Raw genomic sequence first — 20,473 nt, forward strand, 5'->3', positions numbered from 1 at the left:
CTGAGCGTTTTGCCATGGCTGGAAGCGGGGATGCTCTGCAGCATGGGGCTGCCGGCAGCAGCAGGGTTAACTCCAGCCTTCCAAAACACTTCCCATGTTTCAGGTTTTTGTAGACCAGCTTCCAGGTCTGAGGCCTAAGGCATCAGATGGATTTTCTCTCTTCCCATGATTATGGCTGCAGTGCTCCTGGGGACTGACAGGCCAAAGAAAACTCATTAATTACTGCAGCAATTAAGCCGTGGAAGTAAGCCTGCATAGCCAGTGGTGCAGTTGGCCCCTGGTGCACATGGTGCTGAGCTGCGTCTGGAGATGTGTCTGTGGCTCACCAGGACTGGAGATGTGGGAGCAGTGCAGCAAGCAGGGCTGCAGCAACAGCAAAGCTGGCATCGAAATCTGAAAGGTTTCTACTTTGCAACAGGACATAACTCCTCCTGCAGCTGGGCATGTTTCAAAGGTGAGCCTGAATTTGGCAGTTCTAGGGTGAAATCCTGATGAGAAATTTTGTTGTTAATTAAAAAAAAAATTACATGCAAAACGTTGTCATGAAAAAAAAAAATCATTTCCTTCATCCCACAGTTAAAGGCTTGGAGATTATTACAAGTGCTGGTTTGCTATTGCAAAAGTAGGAGCTATACATTGGAGCAATGAGACCCACTAACACAGGCTGTTCACTTGGCACAGTCCTTAAATACTAACTTCCTCATTAATTGGCAGAACACATACATTTTTTTGGGTAGAATCTCACAAATTAACTGTGTGGCTTTCACCTACATTTATCTAATTCTCTTTAAGCTGCTTCGAAGTAGCTCAGAGCCATCTAAAACCGGATGTTTTATGCTACATTACAGCCTTGCTCCAAAGGTGAGTAGTCCATCTTTCGCTTGGCAGCTTTTTATCTGGTCCTTGGTAGATGAAGATCAGTTGCTTCTGCTGAAGGCCTGCAATTGATGTCTGTTGCTTTTCCACCATTACTTTAAAAAAAAAAAAATCTAACCACGGCCACCCCAATTTACAGTTCGTGTTTTGAGAAAGGGGCTCTTATGTCTTGCCAGCCCTCAGCATGTTCACTTGTTAAATTATGCATATGCTAATGAAGTGTGAAAATCAGCCAAATAACAACTCTCTGTAATCACTTAATGTCCCCAGAGTATTGTGGCTTTTTTATTATTATTATTTTATGATTTGTGACCCATTCTGAGTCACGTTTCTGCAGGGTGTTCTTCCAACAACTGAGGTTAATTAGCATTTTCACTTTTTCCCCTTCTGAAAGAAGCCCAAACATGTGTTCACAACCCACAGCGCAGTTTGTGTTTGCTGTCTGTTTTGTATTCAGTAATCCCCAGATTTTCATTATAGTGAGCAGCGGTTTCCCAGCACAATTGCTAAAATCCACATCACTGCCCTCAGCTTGTGTCTGTGCATGTTGGAACGTGAGGTGTCCTGCGGTCGCCTGGGATGGCCGTGGGTGAATTTTGCATTGTACTGCTCTTTGTCCCACCCTTGGCACTGCCCCCAGGATGAAGTGCTGTCTCACCATGCGTGTGCACAGACAGACTCGGAGACCGCCTGCTGACCTCCTTCCAAGAGAATTTCATCAGAATGTTAAAATATTTTGTTGGTTCACGAGCTCTCCTGTCACTGCCACTGCAGAAGTCTACACAAAGTGTTACAGTTTGATTCAGCCTGTACCAGGCAGGCAAAACCCATCAGTGTACATGTATGATGGGTTGTTGCTTGTGGTTCATCAGTGGCCCACTAGAAATGTGCTGTTCCTTGTTCCTGACCTCAGGTGATGCTGTGTGCCACGCTGCGTCGTTGTACCTGAGGCATGAGGTTTTGGTGCTAATCCTTCTCTGTAGGAGAGACTGTCTGATATTCATCAGTATTATGGGACATTGCCAGGCTTGGAAGGCTGGGTGAGGCTTGTAGGGAAGGTTGGAGTTATTGAAGGTGGGTGATGCTGCAAATGTTTGGGTGACGAGCTCCAAACCAAAGCTGTCTGATACTCAGAGTTACAGCGCCATTTAAGTCTGTTTGCCATGGGTTTTGGTACGTGGCCTTGGTCAAAAGTCCTAATTCCCTTTCTGACAATTTCCCCTGGCAGTTGTATTAGTGTGAGGGGAGGGAAGCCCAGCGTCTTGCCTTGCCATGCGCATCAGGCAGGCCCTGGATGGCGTACAAGGCAGCATTGCCTAACATCTGGTAACATTTGAACATCTGCTTTCTCACCGACAGCACAAGGGAGAGTAGAGACGGGTGCCTGGCTCTTGTTGCACAGTGGTGATGCGATGGTAATTTGCAAGAGCTCTACATGTAAGTCATTTCTAGAAAAGTGGCCTATGAGACAGTTGTTTGTCATTGTGCGTTCTCAGTCAAAATTACTGGATATTGCATAAATCCATGGCTGTGCGATGCTGACCAAGTGTGCTTGAGACCGTTGTCACTCTGTAGCCCAGCTCTTGCTGGATAAGGGTCACATTTCACGCTTGCACTGCTCCTGCCCTGTCTGTAGCTGGTCAATGTCACTCCATTCTCCTATGATGTATGTGCTGTAGAGTCATGCTCTTCGCCACTAACAAAAGGTTTGTTGAAACAAAGCATGGGCAATAGAAGAGAAATAGTTCTCTGCCTTTGCTTGTGATGAGGCCCTAACTCTTAGGAAATTACCTTTTATATTGTCTGTCAGTGCACAGTTTAAAAAACAAGACATGTAAAAAACAAGTGTTTTCAGTGGTGATGCTGTGGGAACCTTGTAGTCTGTGCTATAAATCAGATGGGTATGGGCCTGTGGCTGGTCAAGGCCTGAAACATTTATAAGCCAAAGATCACTGTGGAAAATGGCAAGGGAAATACTTGCCATAGGCCTGGTCTCCACAGAAATTACTAATTAAATTTCATCTCCCACACACCTGAACGCCACCGTGAGTCTTTAAACCTGAGCAGTGCAAACAGCAGTGATAATGACGTGCTGATCACGGGATGAGCAGCTGCTGCAGCTGCTCCTTTGTCTGACACAGGTCCTAAGTCAGTGGTGTGAGATGCCCAGGCTCGTAGCGCCATGGGGGCTCCAGCCCAACACGGTGGTGGGATGTGGGCCAGGGGTCAGCCACAGGTGGAGGAGTGGGTGTTCTCCTGCTTTTCTGTGGAGCAGGGTCCCAAGGGAGAAGCAGCAAAGGGTGGGATGTGCCCCCCCCCCTCCTTGGGTGGACTGAGGGCTGGAGTTTTGGAGGAGTCCACCCATCGTCTGTGCCTGCCCAAGCCATGCTGGAAGGGATGGGGCACCCTGCTTCTCCACGGGGCCCTCGGGAGTGCAGTGGCTTCTGCGGGTGCTGAGGGCAGTGGTGGTGGTGAGCTGCAGCAGGAGAGGTCAGCTCAGGAGGGGTGAGCGCTTCCATGGCCGTTTCTGAACTGTTTCCAAAAGGAGCAAACCAGAAGTGTTTTCTGATGGACTCCCAGATTCCCGAGGGAAGAAATTATTTGAAGCTTTCTCAGTGCTGCTTTTGGTTTATTTATTGTGTTTGAATGAATCTGTCTGAGACAGCAGGAGGCAATGTAGCCAGGTTTCAGACAGCTGTGTGTGTGCAGGCAGCACCTAGCTTGGTGAACAGAAACTGCCAACACAAAGCAGAAATCCTTGGGAAACCTTTCTGCAATGCGAACCAAGACTGTGAGTCACCATGGAAGATTATAAGCATTCTGGTAGCTGCAAGAGGTTAAATTTTTCGTTATCTGCAATAGGAGGAGATAAATGAAGTGACTTTGATAGGCGGGACGTGGTGTACAGGAGAGGTTTAGAGTCAGCTTTCTGTAGGAAATTTTCAAAGTGTGAGGTGGAGAAAAGCTCCAGTGCAGGAGAGGCCAAATTTGCAAGAGCTTTCTTCCTTTTGCTCCCTCCTTTACTTTTGTTGGAGGGAGTAGTGTAATGGGGGAAAGGAGATGGGGACTTCTGCTTGAGTAGAGTTATGAATAGCAAATATGTGATTTCCAATAGCAAGTAAAATGACAACTGGATATTTTGCTAAAAGTGAGTTGACAAGTTTGATTGCATGCAGATCTGAAATAGGGGTCACCATGTATACGAGCAATGACTTTCTGCCGCTGCTTAACTTCACACAGCAGGAACATTTTCAGTATTTCTTTCTGTATTTGTCACTTGTTTTGGCATGAACAAGTCAATTTTCTGTGTACTTCAATTAACTTTTTGTGTTACTGGTAAGACTTCACCAGGAACAACCAGGTTAAGCTGCTGCTTTGATTCTTGCACTGTGGCAGAGGAACAACATCAAAATTATTTTGGTCTAGCAATTTTGTCCAAAATACATTGTACTAATACCGCCTCAGGAAGCATTGTGTGTAGCTTCAGTGATACAGCCCTCGACACCAGAAACAGCTCCCAGCAAAGATCTTTAACTCCCTGTCAGAATCAACTTAATTAAATCCCATCTGACTGAGAGCGCATTTTCATTTGATCTAACGAATGTCCATACTTCCATGTGGAAGCTTATTACATCCTGGAGTTTATTCCCTGATAACAAGCAAAGTTTGTCTGCCCTGTTTCCACTAAAGATAGATTAAAATGAAAACCAAATGAAATTTTCCTTCGGAGAGGACAGAGTCCGCGGTGCAGTGATTAATTAAAACGGAAAGCACGGGGCCTGGAAGCGAATTTGTTGTCTTGCAAGGCGTGGCTGTGCTGGTACCCGCTGGAGCGGCGCACCGGTGGGACGTGGCGGCCGCTGGCTCCTGCGGAGGAGTCTGAGCTGCCCCCGGGGATGGACACGTGCCTGCTGTGTGGGGTGACCCATGGGGCAGGGTGCTCTGGGGAGAGCCTCGTGGCGTGGGTCGGCCGCTGAGCACGCTGCGGGCCTGGCTCTGCCTCCAGGCTGGAGGCACCCACAGAAGCTGTCCCCATAACTCACCTCACGGTGCGCAGCAGCAGAGGAGCCAGGGAATATTCTGAGCTCTCCAGGCTTGTCCAGAGGATATTTCCTCTTTCAGCTCTCTGAAATCCGGATTGTTTGCACTCTCAACTCACGGTAAAATTAACAGGCTGGTTTTGTGCTAATGAAAGGGCTTTACCAGAGAGCGACCAGCGGGTACCCCTTGGCTGTGTATTATCAAAGGTTTTGTCAGAGGTCTGCTATACGTATCTCTTTTGGATGATGATAATGATTAGCAGCCTAGCTGGGCTGCCAACCATGGGCATCTTTAAGCTGAAAGATGCTGGTTCTCTCATCTCAAAGATGAATTCCTATTTTCACAACCTATCAGATCCCAAAAATAGCATGACCATGACCTCTCTATTTCAGATACAGATTGAATAGTGATTTATCATGCAGGGAAATAAGTATGGTTGTACCTTTTTCTGGGCAAACATGAGGATGTATTTAAGCTGTGTACTGGATCCTTATCTAAGTTGGGAAAAGAGAGTACAAACAGGTGTGTATTTTTTGAAATGGAAAGTCATGATCAGTTTCAAAAAATAATGTATGTTTTATAAATTGCACGTGTAATAACATTGTTGGGTTTTTGTTGTTGTTTTTGATTGGTTGGTTGGTTTGGGTTTATTTGTTTTTTACTCCCTGCTACTTACTAGCAAGAGACAGGATACTTTCTTACTCAGACAGATAGTAGGAGATTTCCAGGGTGAAAGCAGCACACACAACAAACACATGAATGCCTTCTGACCTCCTCAGGCTGCATTGCTTCTGATTTTGCTGTATGGTGTTGTGGCTGGCAGGCACCACGTAGGCATGTTGTTAATTTGGTTAGCTGCTGTCTGCTTTGTGTTTGAATTGGACAGGCCTTTGCAGGGGCTGTGCCTGGTACATATTCTGAACCATGACATCAAATGATGCTGAGTGTTATGAGGTACAGAAACGTACGTGCACACACACTGTGAACCAACATAAGCAAAAAATGCAAAGTTCCACAGATTAACTCATTTGTAGTTATAATCTCCTTCAGCTGCTTCACGAATTACTTTTAATCAATTCATTTTAGTGGCTCAGAACATCATTTAATGAGCCTAACTCTGAGCTGAGAAAAGGAAGGTTTAATTAAAATACTGCATGGAAAATGTCCTGAGACGAGCTCTTCCAGAGGCTGACTGAAGGTGATGGCTCAGACACTCAGCTTCCATTGAGAGAAATGTTAAAGTTGGCAGAAAATCCAGTTCATTACGAGTTCCAATCCAAGTCCTGGGGAGTGGCCAGCTGCGGGGGCTCTGTCAGGTTTTTCCTGGGCAAACGTGGGTTTTCCTCTGCTTCAGGAAGGGTTTGTGCCCCCTCGAGGGGACACAGCAGCAGGCTGGAGATGTGTTCAGGGAGCTGCGGGCAGCAGGACGCCTGTGGGCAGATGCCAGTGCTATTGGGGGAGCATTGTGGCCCTGGCTGAGCTTTTGCTCAGGCCTGGGCTGTTTCAGACCAAGTACCTGCAGCACTGTGCTTCGAGTAGCACTGCCTGGCACCCCAGGGATACAGCAGCTTGAGCCCCATGGGAGGGAAACCCTTGTAGGTGCTCCTCTGCTTGATACAGCTCCAGATGTTGAATTAAGCCTTCCTTAGCTGATTAAATTCAATTCTAGGCACAGTCCGTATGTAGCTTTAGTGTGTTTGCTTCCTCCTAAGCACAGAATTGGGATATTAAGCATATTCATTCAAAAACTAGTGCTCTCTAAAGTCTGTGGCTGCCACACAGTCTTTCTTGAAAGGCAGAGAAGCAGAGGGTTGCTCTGTGCAGAAGGTGTTTGTCATACACTGGATATGTTCCTTGTTGGGCTTTCCCCATTCCCCTGGGGATGGTGGGACCCCTGTGTTTCACTGGCTGTTCTCCCTCCACACTGCATCCCCACGTCCCTTGCACACAGACAAGCAGATGCTCTCCTTTCCTCACCTCCTTATCAGAATGCTGCAGTTGGTCCATGCTGTCTGAACAGGTCTCCACTTCCAATAGGCCATCCATCCTTTTTCAGCTTTGTTCTTTGCTGTAGTTAGTCTATAGAGATAGGCTGTGTCACTTCTTTATGGCTTGTCAATTTGGGGGATGGAGCATCTTGGCCAGCACCTGGTGGGAGCCAGAGCCTCCAGTTTGTAACTGGAGCACCCCTGAAAAGCAAACGTGCACGTTTGGCCAGCATTGGCATTTTGGTGATGAGATGTCTGATCCCAGAAGCTTCAGAGGAGATGAAAGCAAAGCAGTCTTGCTTCCAGAACTGGTGAGAAAGTGAACAGTTGTGATATCCATCATCTAAGTGCCCAGCCTGGAGGCCTTGAGATCTGAAATGTGCCTGTTCACGCACTTGGGTCGCGCTGTTTTCAGCACCACACTGCCTTATTCCTGTGAACCATCTGTTATCGACGCAGCTGTTACGGAAACCATCTGCAGAGCATGAAACAGGAGGGAAGTTGATTGTGAGGTGTCGTGGGGAACCCCATGATGGCAGACCTCAAGGGGAGCTGTGGACAGGCAGAGGAGCTGTGCGGGCAAGGGAGGACCCTGTGAGAAATCTGACATGAGGTGCCTGCTGCTCATGACATTGTCTAGATGTGAGAAAAATGGGAAGGAGGTGAAAAACAGAAAAAATCTCTGATGGGGGAAATTCTGAGCTAAGTAACCCACGTGGTGGATATTCGTTATGGGATCCCTAGCAGCTTGTTTAACCATCCCATGCCTGGACTTATCCACTGGTAAAATTGTTAATATCAGTCCCTGTGTTTGTATTTTCTGATCTTTAATGTAGCAAATCTCTGTTAGTGCTGCTGGGTACTGAATGTTCAATGTCAGTGCCCTATTAGAAACGTCACTTGAGAGAGGAAATCTCTGTAAAAGTTATCGCATGTTCTACTGTCTGCATTCATCCAGGATGAGGGCTCCATACGCTTCAAACTGGAGTAATGAAAGAGGAACAGAGAATGACATCAGTGCAAAATGATAAATTTCAGTCATAAGCTGAAAACAGCTGCTGTGCATGAGAGGAAAGCTTGCAGCTTCCAAATTTAACTCACTTAGATGACATTTGGGTACTTCTAATTAAAATTTTAAAAAATCAATAGGTTTTACTGATAAGCTAACAGATGGCTTTAGCAAGATGACCAGAAAGACAGAACGCGTGGCACACTGAGCGCTTTGGCAAAACGTTGATCCCGGTGTCTATGCACCGACTGTTTTGCTGCAATAGTATTTTAACAACATTTTTAACATGTATTAGGGTTTCCTAGTTCTGCGAGGCAATATCTGGAGCATACATGTATGTAATGATAACCAGAGTCGTTTGCAGTAGTGGTCAGCGTGACATTGCTCTTGCTAGAAAAGCAGTTTGTGTTCCTCCTGAGGACAGGGAGCTTTCACACACAACGTGCTAGGTAAGGTAACATCCAGGTTAGCATCCATGAATTTGTTTCCTGCATCAGCTGCTCAGAGTTCAGCAGCCAGCAATGTCTCTGGGTACTACAAGCTTTCAGAAAGTCTTTGGAGATCAGACCACCTCCTTGTCTTCTCATTCCTTCCTACCCATGACCAAGAAGTGTCCAGACGCTCCCGTGGCAGGCCTGGGTGGGGAGCTGGGTGCTCTGATCCCGTGCTCTCGCCATGGAGAGGGAGCTGTCTGGAAGTCTTAGAATTCTTTCTTTTAGGCACTTTGAAATAGGCACTGTGGTGAAAAAAGCTACAGAGAGGCACTGGAGGAGCTACCAGATGGAAAATTCTTTATTCTAGGTCGGTAGCACTAAATTATTCTCTGCTGTAACAAGGGCAGAGAAATTTTGAATGTGACAGTATTTTTAGCATTTAAATCTAGGAGATTTATTCCATTTTGGGGAAGATTAACAGCTGCTGCTAGCTCTGTAGCATTCCAACATCGTGACAGGAAATCGTACCCAGACTGCAGAGCTCAGCATCCCGCCCGGCCCTCCCTGAAGCTGCTGGGAGATCAGGACTTGCTACGAGGAAAGAAATGGGTCAGAATTTTCCCCGGGATTTGGAGGCGCTCTTGCACTGTGCCGAGCTGCGGAGCCTTGCTGTGCCGCCTTCACCGCAGCCTGGCTCGGTGCGAGGTCAGGCAGGTGCAGACGCTGTGCGCCAAGTGCTGCGCTCTGGTTTGCTTTCTCGGCGTGTAATAATGTTTCGGGGCATTTCGCTGATGATACCAGATTCTTACTGGGCTTAATGCAGTGGAATTGATTTCTGTTTGCCAGGCTATCATTCCCCTCAGCAGGGAAAAATCAATGCAGATCAATCACATGTGATTTTGCATGCCATTAGATCCCAGTTTAACCTCTGCTGTCCTGCTCCCTTTCTCCCCCTTGCCCCCTGTGGGAGACCACACAGTTTGGAGGAGGACTGATGGCACGGCCTGGCCGTGTGTGACCCTGCCAGCTGCACTCTGTGCCATGTGGGTGGCACCAGGGGGCATGTCCCTGTCTGCCTTCCACGTATCTTTGCCTGTGTTTTTCTTTTTAGCCCATCTTTTGTGTAGCCAAAAGGCCTTGAAGTCCTCCTTCTTTTGGTTCCTCCTTAGCATTTTTGACAGGCTGTTAAGAAAGCTTCAGGGGATTTGTAGCAGAGGATTTGGGTCTTGGAAAGGGCTTTTCCCTCTGCATTCCTGGAGCCGATGGAGCTCTTGTGCAGGGCAGGGCTCTCAGAGCTGCCCAGTGCCCTGCTTTATTTCATGGGAAGTGATTCCGAGAAGCCCTGGCCATCCCCAGAAGAGGTGAATGGGATCTGTGAAACCTCAAAGTCCATGAAGTGACCGGGAGTACCCACAATTTCCTTACACAGAAGTCGTTGTTGTAAGGACTCGTGGGGGCTCTGCTCCCAAAACATTCTCAGTTTGTCAGCCAGTTGATGCTGTGACAGAAAGGCGTGCTTTGCCTCTTTGCATTTGGGGCTTGGGTTTTGTTTGTTTTGAGTGTTGTTTTCTTTCCCTTCCCTTTTGTAAATCATACAAAACTGGAAGAATGTTGTTGCTCCTTTGGAAAAGCCTTTCAGTGTTCGAGCCTGCACACTGGTATTTTCACAATTCTCCTTCAAAACTCATGGTTTGTTTAAAGCTCTGATGTGCAGCGTGAAGGTCTCATTGCTAACATCCTGTGTATTTCAGGGTTGTTAAAATACCCTGTTATCTCTGTTATCTACCCATTAACGGAGGGGATGCCTTGGGATGGGCAGGATGTGCTTGCAGTGAGCTGTTATCCCACTCTTACCAGCGTTAAACTGGATTTGACAACTCAGCCTGGGATTTGAATGATCTAAATCCTTCTTCATTTGGCAACCCATTTTGCTGTTATTTATGGTGCTTCTGAATTTATTGCCATCCGCAGATTTGGAGGCTTTACATGCAGTGCCATCAGTGAAGTGATTTATACAAATAACGAAAAGAAAGGGTCTTCCAGTGCCACGCTGAGGTCACAAATCCCCTTTGTGGCCTCACTTCTCTGCTCCAGCTCAGCGCTCTGGCTCCCGGTCAGTGCCCAGCCTGCAGCGCTGCGCCCAGGAGCCTCCTGGTGGATGGGGCACGGGCCGGGCGCTGGGGTACGGGACATGAGGCTGCCCAGGGCACCCATCCCAAAAGGGACTCGCCCCTCTGGGGGAGCAGCCACAGGGGAAGGAGGTGCAGGGATGAGTGGTGAGGCTCAGGGCCTTGCTGCTTGTCCTGCCTGAGCGTTGGGCAAGCGTTGCGCTTCCAGTAGGTGCATGAAAAAGTAGAGGGAGAAAGGAACGAGAGCAAAGCTCTGTATATCTGGCAGGAGCTGTATAGCCAGTGTTGGTTTATATCCAGGGGGATTTTTTTTTTTCAGATTTTGTTTCTGCATTTTTATCTGCTGATTATTACTATATGGTGCATCTCTCAGATCTTCCATGACTGCAGGTCGACACATCCTTTTGGCTTCAGCAGAGCTCTGCCAGCTTGTCGTCTGTCCAACAAAGTAACAGAAAAAGCACCTATTTGTCACTTACATTTGGGAAAGGAAAATCTAGCGCCATTTTATGCAAAGACATCTCCATTACAGTTTGAACAATCTGCTAAGAGTACTACCACTTCTAGCTTTTTGGGCAGTACACACAGTCTGATGCAGAGGCTGGGCACATCTGCCCTTAAACAGCATGGTGAGGAATCAGGGGGTGCCTTCAGCTGCCGCACTTGTCCCCCCCGGCCAAGTGACGGTGACCGAGCACCAGGACTCACAGGCCTGGGGCAGATAAGCAGCCTGTGTGAGGTGTTTGTGAGAATGGGTGAGCTTCAGGGGGAAACCATGCGTGGCAACATGGAGATGTCAGCTCTGAGTCTTGCTGGATTAGAAATAGCTAATTTTGCAGTTTTGTGACTTACTCTTTTGTGGATCTCAGACGCAAGCTCTGCTATTCACAATCTTGCTGCTCTGGCCAATTTATCATAATGATGCTTACAGTGATGCTCTTCCTGCCTCTAAGGCATTTTCTCTGCAGTTCATGAGAATGAAACTTTGCAAAAATACCTGTGTCTGTCACAGTCCTGCCATGCAGATGGAGAAGAGCAGTGCACAGGAAGGCTGTGTGAATCCCGAGGATGCAGAAGAAACGGGAGCGGAGGTAATGAAGGAAGACATGATCATGTGTTGACTCATGCATCCTCTGTCTCACGCTGACAGCGCCCTGACACACCTTTGGCAGCGAGCATGAGGCTGGTGACAGCACCGCTGCGAGCCCTTGCAGTGAGACTCCCGCGTGTCTCCGGGCTGCTCTCGCACTGCCGCGCTGGGAGCGTGCGTGGCTGCTGCCGCTGGTAGGGCTTCTCAGCCAGCGCCTGCCAGCCTACCTGCCAGGGCATCCAAAAGCAGGCGCTAAGTGTTGTAAGCACAAGACAAGTGTGTTTCTAACAAGGTAATAAAAAATTCTGGATCATCCAGTAAAGCTCTTGCTGCTAAGGGTTGCTGTAACATGCGTACCTCAGCTGGAAAGGGTATTCTTACCATGCAGGCAGATTTTTCCCTGTCTTAACTGGCTTTGAACCTCTTCTTGGCTTACTGTGCCATGCAGAGCACCTCTTTACAACCTGGCAGCCCGTTGGATCAGCCCTGTGGTGCGACTAGAAGCTGCATGCGCAGCTGGTGATGTGCCGCACCATCCTGCCCTAGCAGAAATCATTCTGCCCATTGGGAAGGGGTAGACTTTGAAAGAAGTGGTGAAAACTCAGCGATTCTGTGCAAGAGAGGCCCTAGAGAATGATGCCAGGCAGAGGGGAGGCACAGGCGGTCCTCACCTCCCAGGGCAGGTGGGACAGCACGGACAGGGCACCAGAAGTGGGTGCCTGGACCCCGCACACACAAGAGAGGTGGGCGGCTGTGGGGATCCAGCTTTTGGCACTGACTTCAACCCTCTGGTTTTGCCCTCTTTCTGTGTAATAACTGGCTCGTTTCCTCTTTACCTGGAGAATGAGCCTTCACTCGACAAAAGAATAGGGGGAGGGGGAAACCTGCTGTTGAGCATGTGTGTACCCGTGTGTGTGTGTATTATAAATTTCCTATTTTTCTGATAAAGCTGCACCACTACAGTGAAAATCAAATCCAGTCTTCGATATTTTTAGCATGAAAGCGTGAAGGAACATTAATGCTATCAGAAAGGGAGAGCTGCGGGCTGGTGCTGCTCGGAGGGGAGGGTCTCCATGGAAACAGTTTTCTTTAAATTCCTCGCATTCGGGGCACTGAGCATGTAGCGGACGATGAAGGAAATGAAAAAGCAGAAAAAGAGAAGCTTTTTTCCTTTTTGTTGTCACAAAACTACTGTAGGAACCTTAGGAGAAATGGACATAAATTATTGATCATTTCAATACACATAAATGCGAATTTTAATAAATAATTGCCTGGTCTTGTCTCGAGAGCCGCGGGAGGAGATTGGCAGGCGGCAGCCTGTAACCAGCCAGCCTGCGCCGGGGCCACAACTTTGCCGCGAGACATCTTTGATGAGGGTCTGGTGCTACACCCTGCTGATGCATTTTAATCTTTTTAAAGCTCCTTCCTTTTTCCCGTGGGAGGTGTTTTGCCATGTAATGCTGGGCTGCAGTTACTGCCCAGGGGTGTTTAGGAAGAGCAGGAGTGAGCCCACCTGTGTCCGTGGAGAGGTCCCAGTGCTGTGGGTGAGCGTTGGATGGGGCTGGTGCTGGGCGGTGAGCAGAGCCCTTCAGTGTCCTCCAGCAGCCTGCCCACGGCTTGTGCAGTGTGAGGCATGCCAGGTGCAGCACTGTTTGCATAGCCAGATTTACACCCGTCTCCCATAAAGAGGGAGAGTGCGGGTTTGGGGTTAATTTTCTTGAGGGATGAAATGGTGCTGTTAGCCAGGTTCTGCTGCTGAGCTGCAGGAAGGCCGGGCTGCGGGCAGGAGCGAGCTGCCTGGCGCAGGGAGCCTGCTCCTGGCCCCCCATCAGGTAGCTGCTGTGGTCTGAAGAACGTCTCACTGCAGCCAGCAAAGTTACTTTAACTCCTTGAAAAACCAAGTGACCTAAAACCGGTGGCTGGTGATGGAGGAGATCAAATAGCACAAAGCAAGTACGTTTTCAGTGGTGTAATTTTAGAAGGAAAAAAATACCTCCTAGTGTGAGGTGCACATTCACACTGCTCTTTGTGACTTTTACAGGTCCCGGGCTGCTGCGGCAGCGTCTGCTCTAAATCTGTCCCCAGCACTCTCTGGGTGACACCCCTGCTGACGCGGGGCTTGGTGAGGATGCTGTGGTGCCACGCACCACCCCGGGGGCCAACCCACCTGCACCGCTCAGCATGTGCCAGCTGGCCTCAGGTGCTCTCTATTCACTATTGCTCGGGGTGTGTTCCTGATGTTCAGGTGTCCTCGGGCACCCACGGGCAGCTCCACAGGGATCCCGGGAGCTCCTTCCCTGTCCTCCCTGCAGCAGGCCCAGTGCACCCCCAGGGCACAGGGAGCAGTGCTGGGGCCAGCTGCTGGGCTGCCCTTGGGCCTGCGGGCTGCCCGAGCACACGGCAGCAGGTTTGGATGCTGGCCCCGAAAGAGAAAGGGGTGGCTGGGGAGGGGGGAGCTAAGTACTTAGCAGAGGACAGGTAGTTGGAAACTAGTGTTACAGGTATAAAACGTTGCCTCAAGTGTGCCTGTTACATACATTGCTGACTGGAAACTGTAATGAATGAAAACTTCTGTCTGAATTAGGGTTTACCTCAAGCTGCTGAACTGGATTTGGCTCCAAACACAAAATCTCTCAGTGCTTAAGCATTTAATTTTAGCTGCAAGACCTGTCTGCAGCTAGGGATGCAATTGCATGTGAGAATGGGAGACATCTTTTGGGATATGTTTTTCTTACAGTTGTTGTATTCAGCATCCTTTCTCTGAAATTGCAGATTGGTTTCTGATTCTGCAGGATCCTCAAATTTTGTAGCAAGTCCATCCGATTTTATAGCAGCATGGGTGAGATGTGCCCTGTCTAGGTAATCACTGTCAATGCTTAACACGTTGAAAATGCACTCCCCTCCTGTCCTTTGGGAGGCATTCACTGGGCGGGGTGCCTGTATGAAAGAGATTACATCAGATGGATGTTTTGTTTGCTGAAGTTTTACTGATTTCCTTTGTAAGCTCCTTGCTTCAACACAGCTTCTTTGCAGAGGCTTCCCTCATCCAAAGAACTTCATGGATCCTTGCAGCTCCGGCCTATCAGTCAGGCAAATCTGAGATGACAGAAGTGGGTGGGTGGTACCAGGGAGATTTGTTTTCCTAGTAGAAGGGGTGCAGGAAGCTGCAGGCTCCAGCACCACACTCAGTGGATGTGGGGGCACTTGGCCACACCCTTTGCTTTGCTTTCCATAACCCTTCTGGATTCTCTCTCAGGGCCCAACTTGGATGCTTGGCACTTTTTCCTTGCATTGTTACATCTCTGGCTAACTCCTGTCCGAGTCATCATGCAGGAGGGTAACGCGAGGCTGGAAAAGGCTGTTGCATCTAGCTCAGTTTTGCAGTGTAGAGGGTGTCAGATAACCCAGCTATTTTTGCAAGTATTGTTCCTACCTACCCCCACCCAAGTCTCCAATAAATCTTTGAAAGATCAGAGGTTTTTCTGTTGTTGTTTTTTTTTTTGTTTTTTTTTTTCACCTTGGGTCTCTTAGTTGCTTCTGATCAGTGTTGGGTGGAAATGGGCTGTGCATCACCTTAGCTGGTACACTGATGCATTGTAAACCTGTTGGCAGTGATGTGATCTGTTACCAGAGGTTTTACGTATGTGTAGATTGTATTGCCTAAGGAAAACCAGAAAAGGAAGAAAACAAACAAAAACCTTCCACGACCCGTTTTTCTAGTTGGAAGATGAGAATGATATTTAACCGGTAATTCAAACCCAGTCAAGAGAGGAATAACAGGTGCATCTGGAGAAGCTCAGGAGCCATTCAGTAGCTTGACACTAACCACAAAAACACTGAAATTCTTAACAGATATTATCATTCCTTGGTGGTGCAGCCAACTCTACTGCTGTTAGCCTGGCTTTTCACCAGTGCTAGCAAGAATAGAGTCTGGCCCTTCTGCAATGCTTTTCATCACTTTCATTAATGTTATTAACAGATGGTTAAAACCTTCCTGGCAGATTTTGCTACCCGCACGTGCAGGCTGAGGCAGAATGGCTCCAAGCAAGAGGACAAAGTGCTTCACCTAGAGCTGTCCAGCGCAGACAGCTCAGCCCCGATGCACTCCCTGGTTCTGTTTGCTCAGGGGGGAATGTTCACCACTAGCCCCCTTGGGTTTTGTCTCCACAGTGACACCTCTGTCTGCAGGGAAAGAGTCTCCTTAATCTATTCACAGCAGCCAAATGTTGTAAATGAATTAAGACAAACTTCAGAATGCATTCGCATGTCATTAGAAATATGCTTAATGCTGGAGAGATGGGATAATACGGGGAAGAGGAACGAAAATTAATAGCAGCAGCATGGCGTTCGTTACTCACCTGCCTGCTGCCCTCTGGACTTTCACAGCTCAGCAGATGTGGTGGGCTCTGTGCACATCATCAGGGCAGGGTGGATCCAGGGAGTGAGTGAGATGTTCCCTTGAAGACATAAAGTGGTGGGCAGCGTGAATGAATGGAAGATGGTCTCTGCCCCAAATTTCCCACCCACTGGTCCTCACATGCATCTCTGGCACCATCCTGGGACGGACACAGTGCGGCGTGGGGCGTGTAGCTGTGGGGCTGCACAGGGGGCTGGGGCATGTAGCTGTGGTGCTTTCTTACTGCCAGCACCAGAAATTATTTGCTCACTCTGAAGGGTTTGTGAAGATCCCAGGTATCTCTGTTACCCTGGAGCTGTGGCAGGGTGGCTGAGGGTTGCAGTTATGGATGGAGCCATCCACGAGAGGAGATCGGCCATCCAAAGGAGCCTGAAGACTCACGGTTTTGTACAACTGCATTGTTAAAGTGCGGCTGAGTGATTTCTCATCACCGTTGTTCAGGCTGATGCAAGCTTTGAAAGGACTTTGGGATATAAAGCCCGGAGGAATTAGGCCTGCAACTTGGCAGAAGTAACGTACGTGGGTATGATGATGTTGTCAGGCTGCTCCGGTCCAAGACAAGGGGCAAAGCAGCTGGAGCACTCGCTGTGCTGGCAGGCAGCCCTGGGCTGTGTGGTTGCTGGTGGGAGCTCGGAGCTCTGAGACCCCCAGGGGCTGCCACAGCCGCAGCATCGTTTGGCGGTGGGTGGCGCGGAAGGCGCGGGCCATACTGAGCACTGCCAGCAGCTGCAGGAGTCTGTGCCAGTCTCTGAGGCTGTGGTTTTGTCCTTTTCTCCTTGTCTTTTCTGATCTGCTATAGTGACTTTCTAATGGGCGCTCACGAAGGATAAAGATCACAGGAGGGAGAAGGAACAGCTCAGGCTGTGTGTTTTGGGCATTTCTCACACTGGCACATGGCACAGCTAATAAGTGAGAGAGCCGTTACGGTGCCGGAGTGCTCTGGAGGGTGCAGAAGGGGCAGTCCAGGCAGCACCAGTGGCCTGGCTGAGTGGCCGTGTTTGCACACACAGGCGTTTGCACACGCAGACTTATTTGCCCGCACCGCCAGCACATGGGGTCTGCCTGAATCTGAGGGGTGCAGGAGGCTTCGTCTGCAGGCTGTACAAACCCATGGGTATGGGCAAATGAGAAGGGAATAGAAATGCAAATTCTGTCAGCCTTCCTTGCAGAAATGAGCTGGCTGTTATAATAACTAAGTGCCTTTCATTGCAAAATCAATCTTGCACCAAGTACTGGGTCCCTGAGGCTGCCTTCGTTTTTCCCTACCCCTGCTTTGTGTTTGCTGACTGCTGCGCTTGAAGGCAGTCAGTGACACCAGTTGGGCAATAATTGCCACAGAATTAACCTCTGACATCCTTCTAAAAATAGCCCTAATAAATCCAATCATTAGCAGTTCTCCTGCCTGCTTTGCCTCAAGGGTAAATGCTGCAGATTAAAGCGTTTACAAGCCACAGGTCTGTGAGCGGTTCCTCGCCTCTGCCCTTGCAGTAACCTCGCACCTGCCCTGTGGGGGAGTTTCGTGTGCTGGTGGTGACAGCGGGCACCAGCCCTGCTCCAGGGGAAGGTGAATGGCGAGAGCACGGTGGCTGCTGGGGGAAGGAGGAATGAAAGGCATCGCTTCCCTCGGTCCTGATGGACCAGGGAGATTCAGCAGTGCTCAGAGGAAACCGGCACCGTCAATGTGGTCCCTCAGGCTGCTCTGCCCAGGGGGTTAGGGTGGCAGAGGTGAGGGGTCCTCACCTGCTGCGGTCCCCCTCTCTCTGCAGGTGAAGCCCCGCAGCCCGAGGGCGCACAGCATGCACAGGCGAGGACAGCGAGGAGCCGGCCGGGCGCTGCTCGCTGCCATGTCCCCCGGGGCCTGGTCCCCTCGCGCTGGGGCAGCTCTCCTGATTGTGCCATGGGGGTCCCAGCTCCGCACCCCCCCAGCCTCCAGCACAGCAGGGGTGGGAAGCAGCTCCAAGTCAGGTCAGGCCTGGGGTCATGCCCCTCCGGACAGTGAAGTTCCAAAATTCTGTGACCATTGCTGTATACAACAGAAAACCTGAGGCTTAAGGAAATTTCACAGGGGAGACAGAGAGCTGACACCACACGTTGCCTTTAGCTGCATGGGGAATGGCGCCTTTTAGACGACTGTGAAAAGCCAGGCTACAGTTACTTAAATTGTCTTTGTCTTTTTCTTTGCAGCTGACATTATCTCTACAGTTGAATTCAACCACACAGGAGAATTACTAGCAACAGGGGACAAGGGGGGTCGGGTTGTAATATTTCAGCGTGAGCAGGAGGTAAGTGCGAGTGAATGCAAAATGCCCATTTTATTCTTTTAAAAGAAGCTTCCTGCTGTTTCCTAATCCGCATGTGTCACTCTTAACTTCAGTTCTCTCCTGGCAGACTCAAAACCAAAAAGTGACTATTATCAGAAGCAGGATCTTGTAAAACACCCTAAAAAAACGTATGGCATTTCCTGCATCCTTTTTTGTTCCTGCTGGTGTTCTACCTGTCTGTGCTTTGGGGTATTTGTTGAGTTTGTCATGGGGGCCCTGCACTGGAGCACAAATCCCTCCAGCAACACCCTTTACACTGCCCGAACCTGAGGAAAGCATAGTTGGATCGGTGATCACTTTTTCCTTCCAAAACACATCCCTGGAGAAAATTTTGAGCTCTTTGATAAAAGTTTTAGGTCACAGTCTGTCCAAATTCCTGCAGAAGTCACATTTGCACTTGATGCTCAGTGTGATACTGAACGGCTGCTGCATGTACTGGTGGCCCAGCTGTGCACAAGACGTGGCTGGCGAAGGGGAGCTGTCACGGGCCCTGGCAGCCTGGAAGGTCCCCCTGCATCTCCACAGCTGTCCAGGGTAGTGGGTCTGGCGTGGCTCACACGGTGCTTCACAGCCTGACCTGGACAGAAGCAAAGCTCCCTTTGTGGGTGGTTTCTGAAGGTGGAAAGTGATGAGTGAGGCCTGAACATTAAAAATGTCATCCAATGATGGTTTAAATTTTTCTCAAAGTTGTAATGTCCACACTGTTTCTGTATATGCTGGATGAACGGATAGATTAAGAGTTACATGCATAGACACTTCATCTGCCTTTCCATTAGTATTTCTCATTTATCTCTCATTTTATTATTCTACCGCTTTTGTTGAACTTTCCACTTCCTAACATCATGCAGGATATATTCCATTCACCTCCTGCCCTGAAACACCACTCTGCTCCAGGAGACAAATGGGACTTTACCAACCCAAACGCATCATTTGCGTGCGGGAAGTTAATCTGCACAATAGTTGTCATTTAATTACCTCAGCCCCATTCAGAGCCTGATGCTGTAAGGTTCACTGCATGGGATTTGGAGATACACAATACCTTGTGAGACTGAGCACTGAGCCATGTTATACAGAATTAATTCTTGCAGAGATTGTCTCCTTTCCATGGTTGTTTTATTCTTGCTTTATATTTGTGCATCTGTGGGGTGGATTCTCCTTATCCTGTGCAAGTGGAGCAATTCCGTTGGTGTCTCTGGCGCTGGTTTCAGCATGCCGGTTGGGGCTGGCTCGCTGTCAGCCCTCGTTGTTCCATACAAGTTTCTCCTGGAGGTGACCAGCCTGGGGGCTCCGCTCGCTGTGGGCGCAGCATGAGAGCAGTGCCCCAGCCTGGCATTGCCAGCGTGCTGGAGCTGGCACAGGAGGAGGGTGCTGCGCGGGTCGCAGCTTGGCTTTCTCACTGAGCTGCTGCCTGTCACTGTGGTGAGGTGCTCACTGTGCAACAACCTTGGAGGACAAGAGAGTCAACAGAATATTTTCTCCTCTCCGTGTCTTAAATTTCTCTTTATCCCCCTTCCTGCAGAGCAAAAACCAACCCCACCGCAGGGGAGAATACAATGTTTACAGCACTTTCCAGAGCCACGAGCCAGAGTTCGATTACCTGAAGAGTTTGGAGATAGAAGAGAAGATCAATAAAATACGATGGCTCCCACAGCAAAATGCAGCCTATTTCCTGCTCTCCACCAACGGTATGTGACCATGGCCATGGCTCCCCAGCCCTGGAGAGGCAGAGGGAGCTTCTCTGTAAGGCTTCTGCTGGAAAAATATATATATTTTTAAAATGTTGACTCACTTCACAGCAAACACCAATATAAAAAGGGTAACAGGAACCTGGCCAAAGTGTTCTGGCAGAGCCTGACTCTCATGCACCAGCTTTTGTCTAAATTTCACAACTTTCACTCACTGCAAGGAGTGAATCTTTTCCCACTGCTGACATTTTTTTATTTTTTTTTTTTGGTTTTTGGAACCTGGGAACTCTTTGTGTTTTTGGGGGTGGGGTGGTGGTTTCTAAAGAAAAAAAACACAGATGATTTGTTTGAATTTGCGTTCTGCTCAGCAGTTTCGTGTTACGTTCAGATAAATATCAGGAGGATCCAGGAATATTACTTGGGATGAATGGGACCTTAAGATGGATGTGACTTAATTACTTCAGGGGAAAAGGAGGGGTCTAA

At 48.9% G+C, this 20,473-nt stretch overlaps 1 protein-coding gene across 4 annotated transcripts in view; it reads left to right on the forward strand.

Moving 5' to 3' along the window:
• PPP2R2B (protein phosphatase 2 regulatory subunit Bbeta) overlaps positions 1–20,473 on the forward strand; it is a 92,719-nt gene that overhangs the window by 48,649 nt on the left and 23,597 nt on the right. For all 4 annotated transcript variants that reach the window (XM_013102368.5, XM_005022488.6, XM_027468723.3 and 1 more), the window contains 2 exons: positions 18,169–18,266; positions 19,825–19,990. In XM_013102368.5, coding sequence (XP_012957822.2) covers positions 18,169–18,266; positions 19,825–19,990 — 264 coding nt within the window. The remainder of the gene's footprint in view (positions 1–18,168; positions 18,267–19,824; positions 19,991–20,473) is intronic.

This window comes from Anas platyrhynchos, chromosome 14 (assembly GCF_047663525.1).
Source record: "Anas platyrhynchos isolate ZD024472 breed Pekin duck chromosome 14, IASCAAS_PekinDuck_T2T, whole genome shotgun sequence".
Lineage (NCBI taxonomy): Eukaryota > Metazoa > Chordata > Aves > Anseriformes > Anatidae > Anas > Anas platyrhynchos.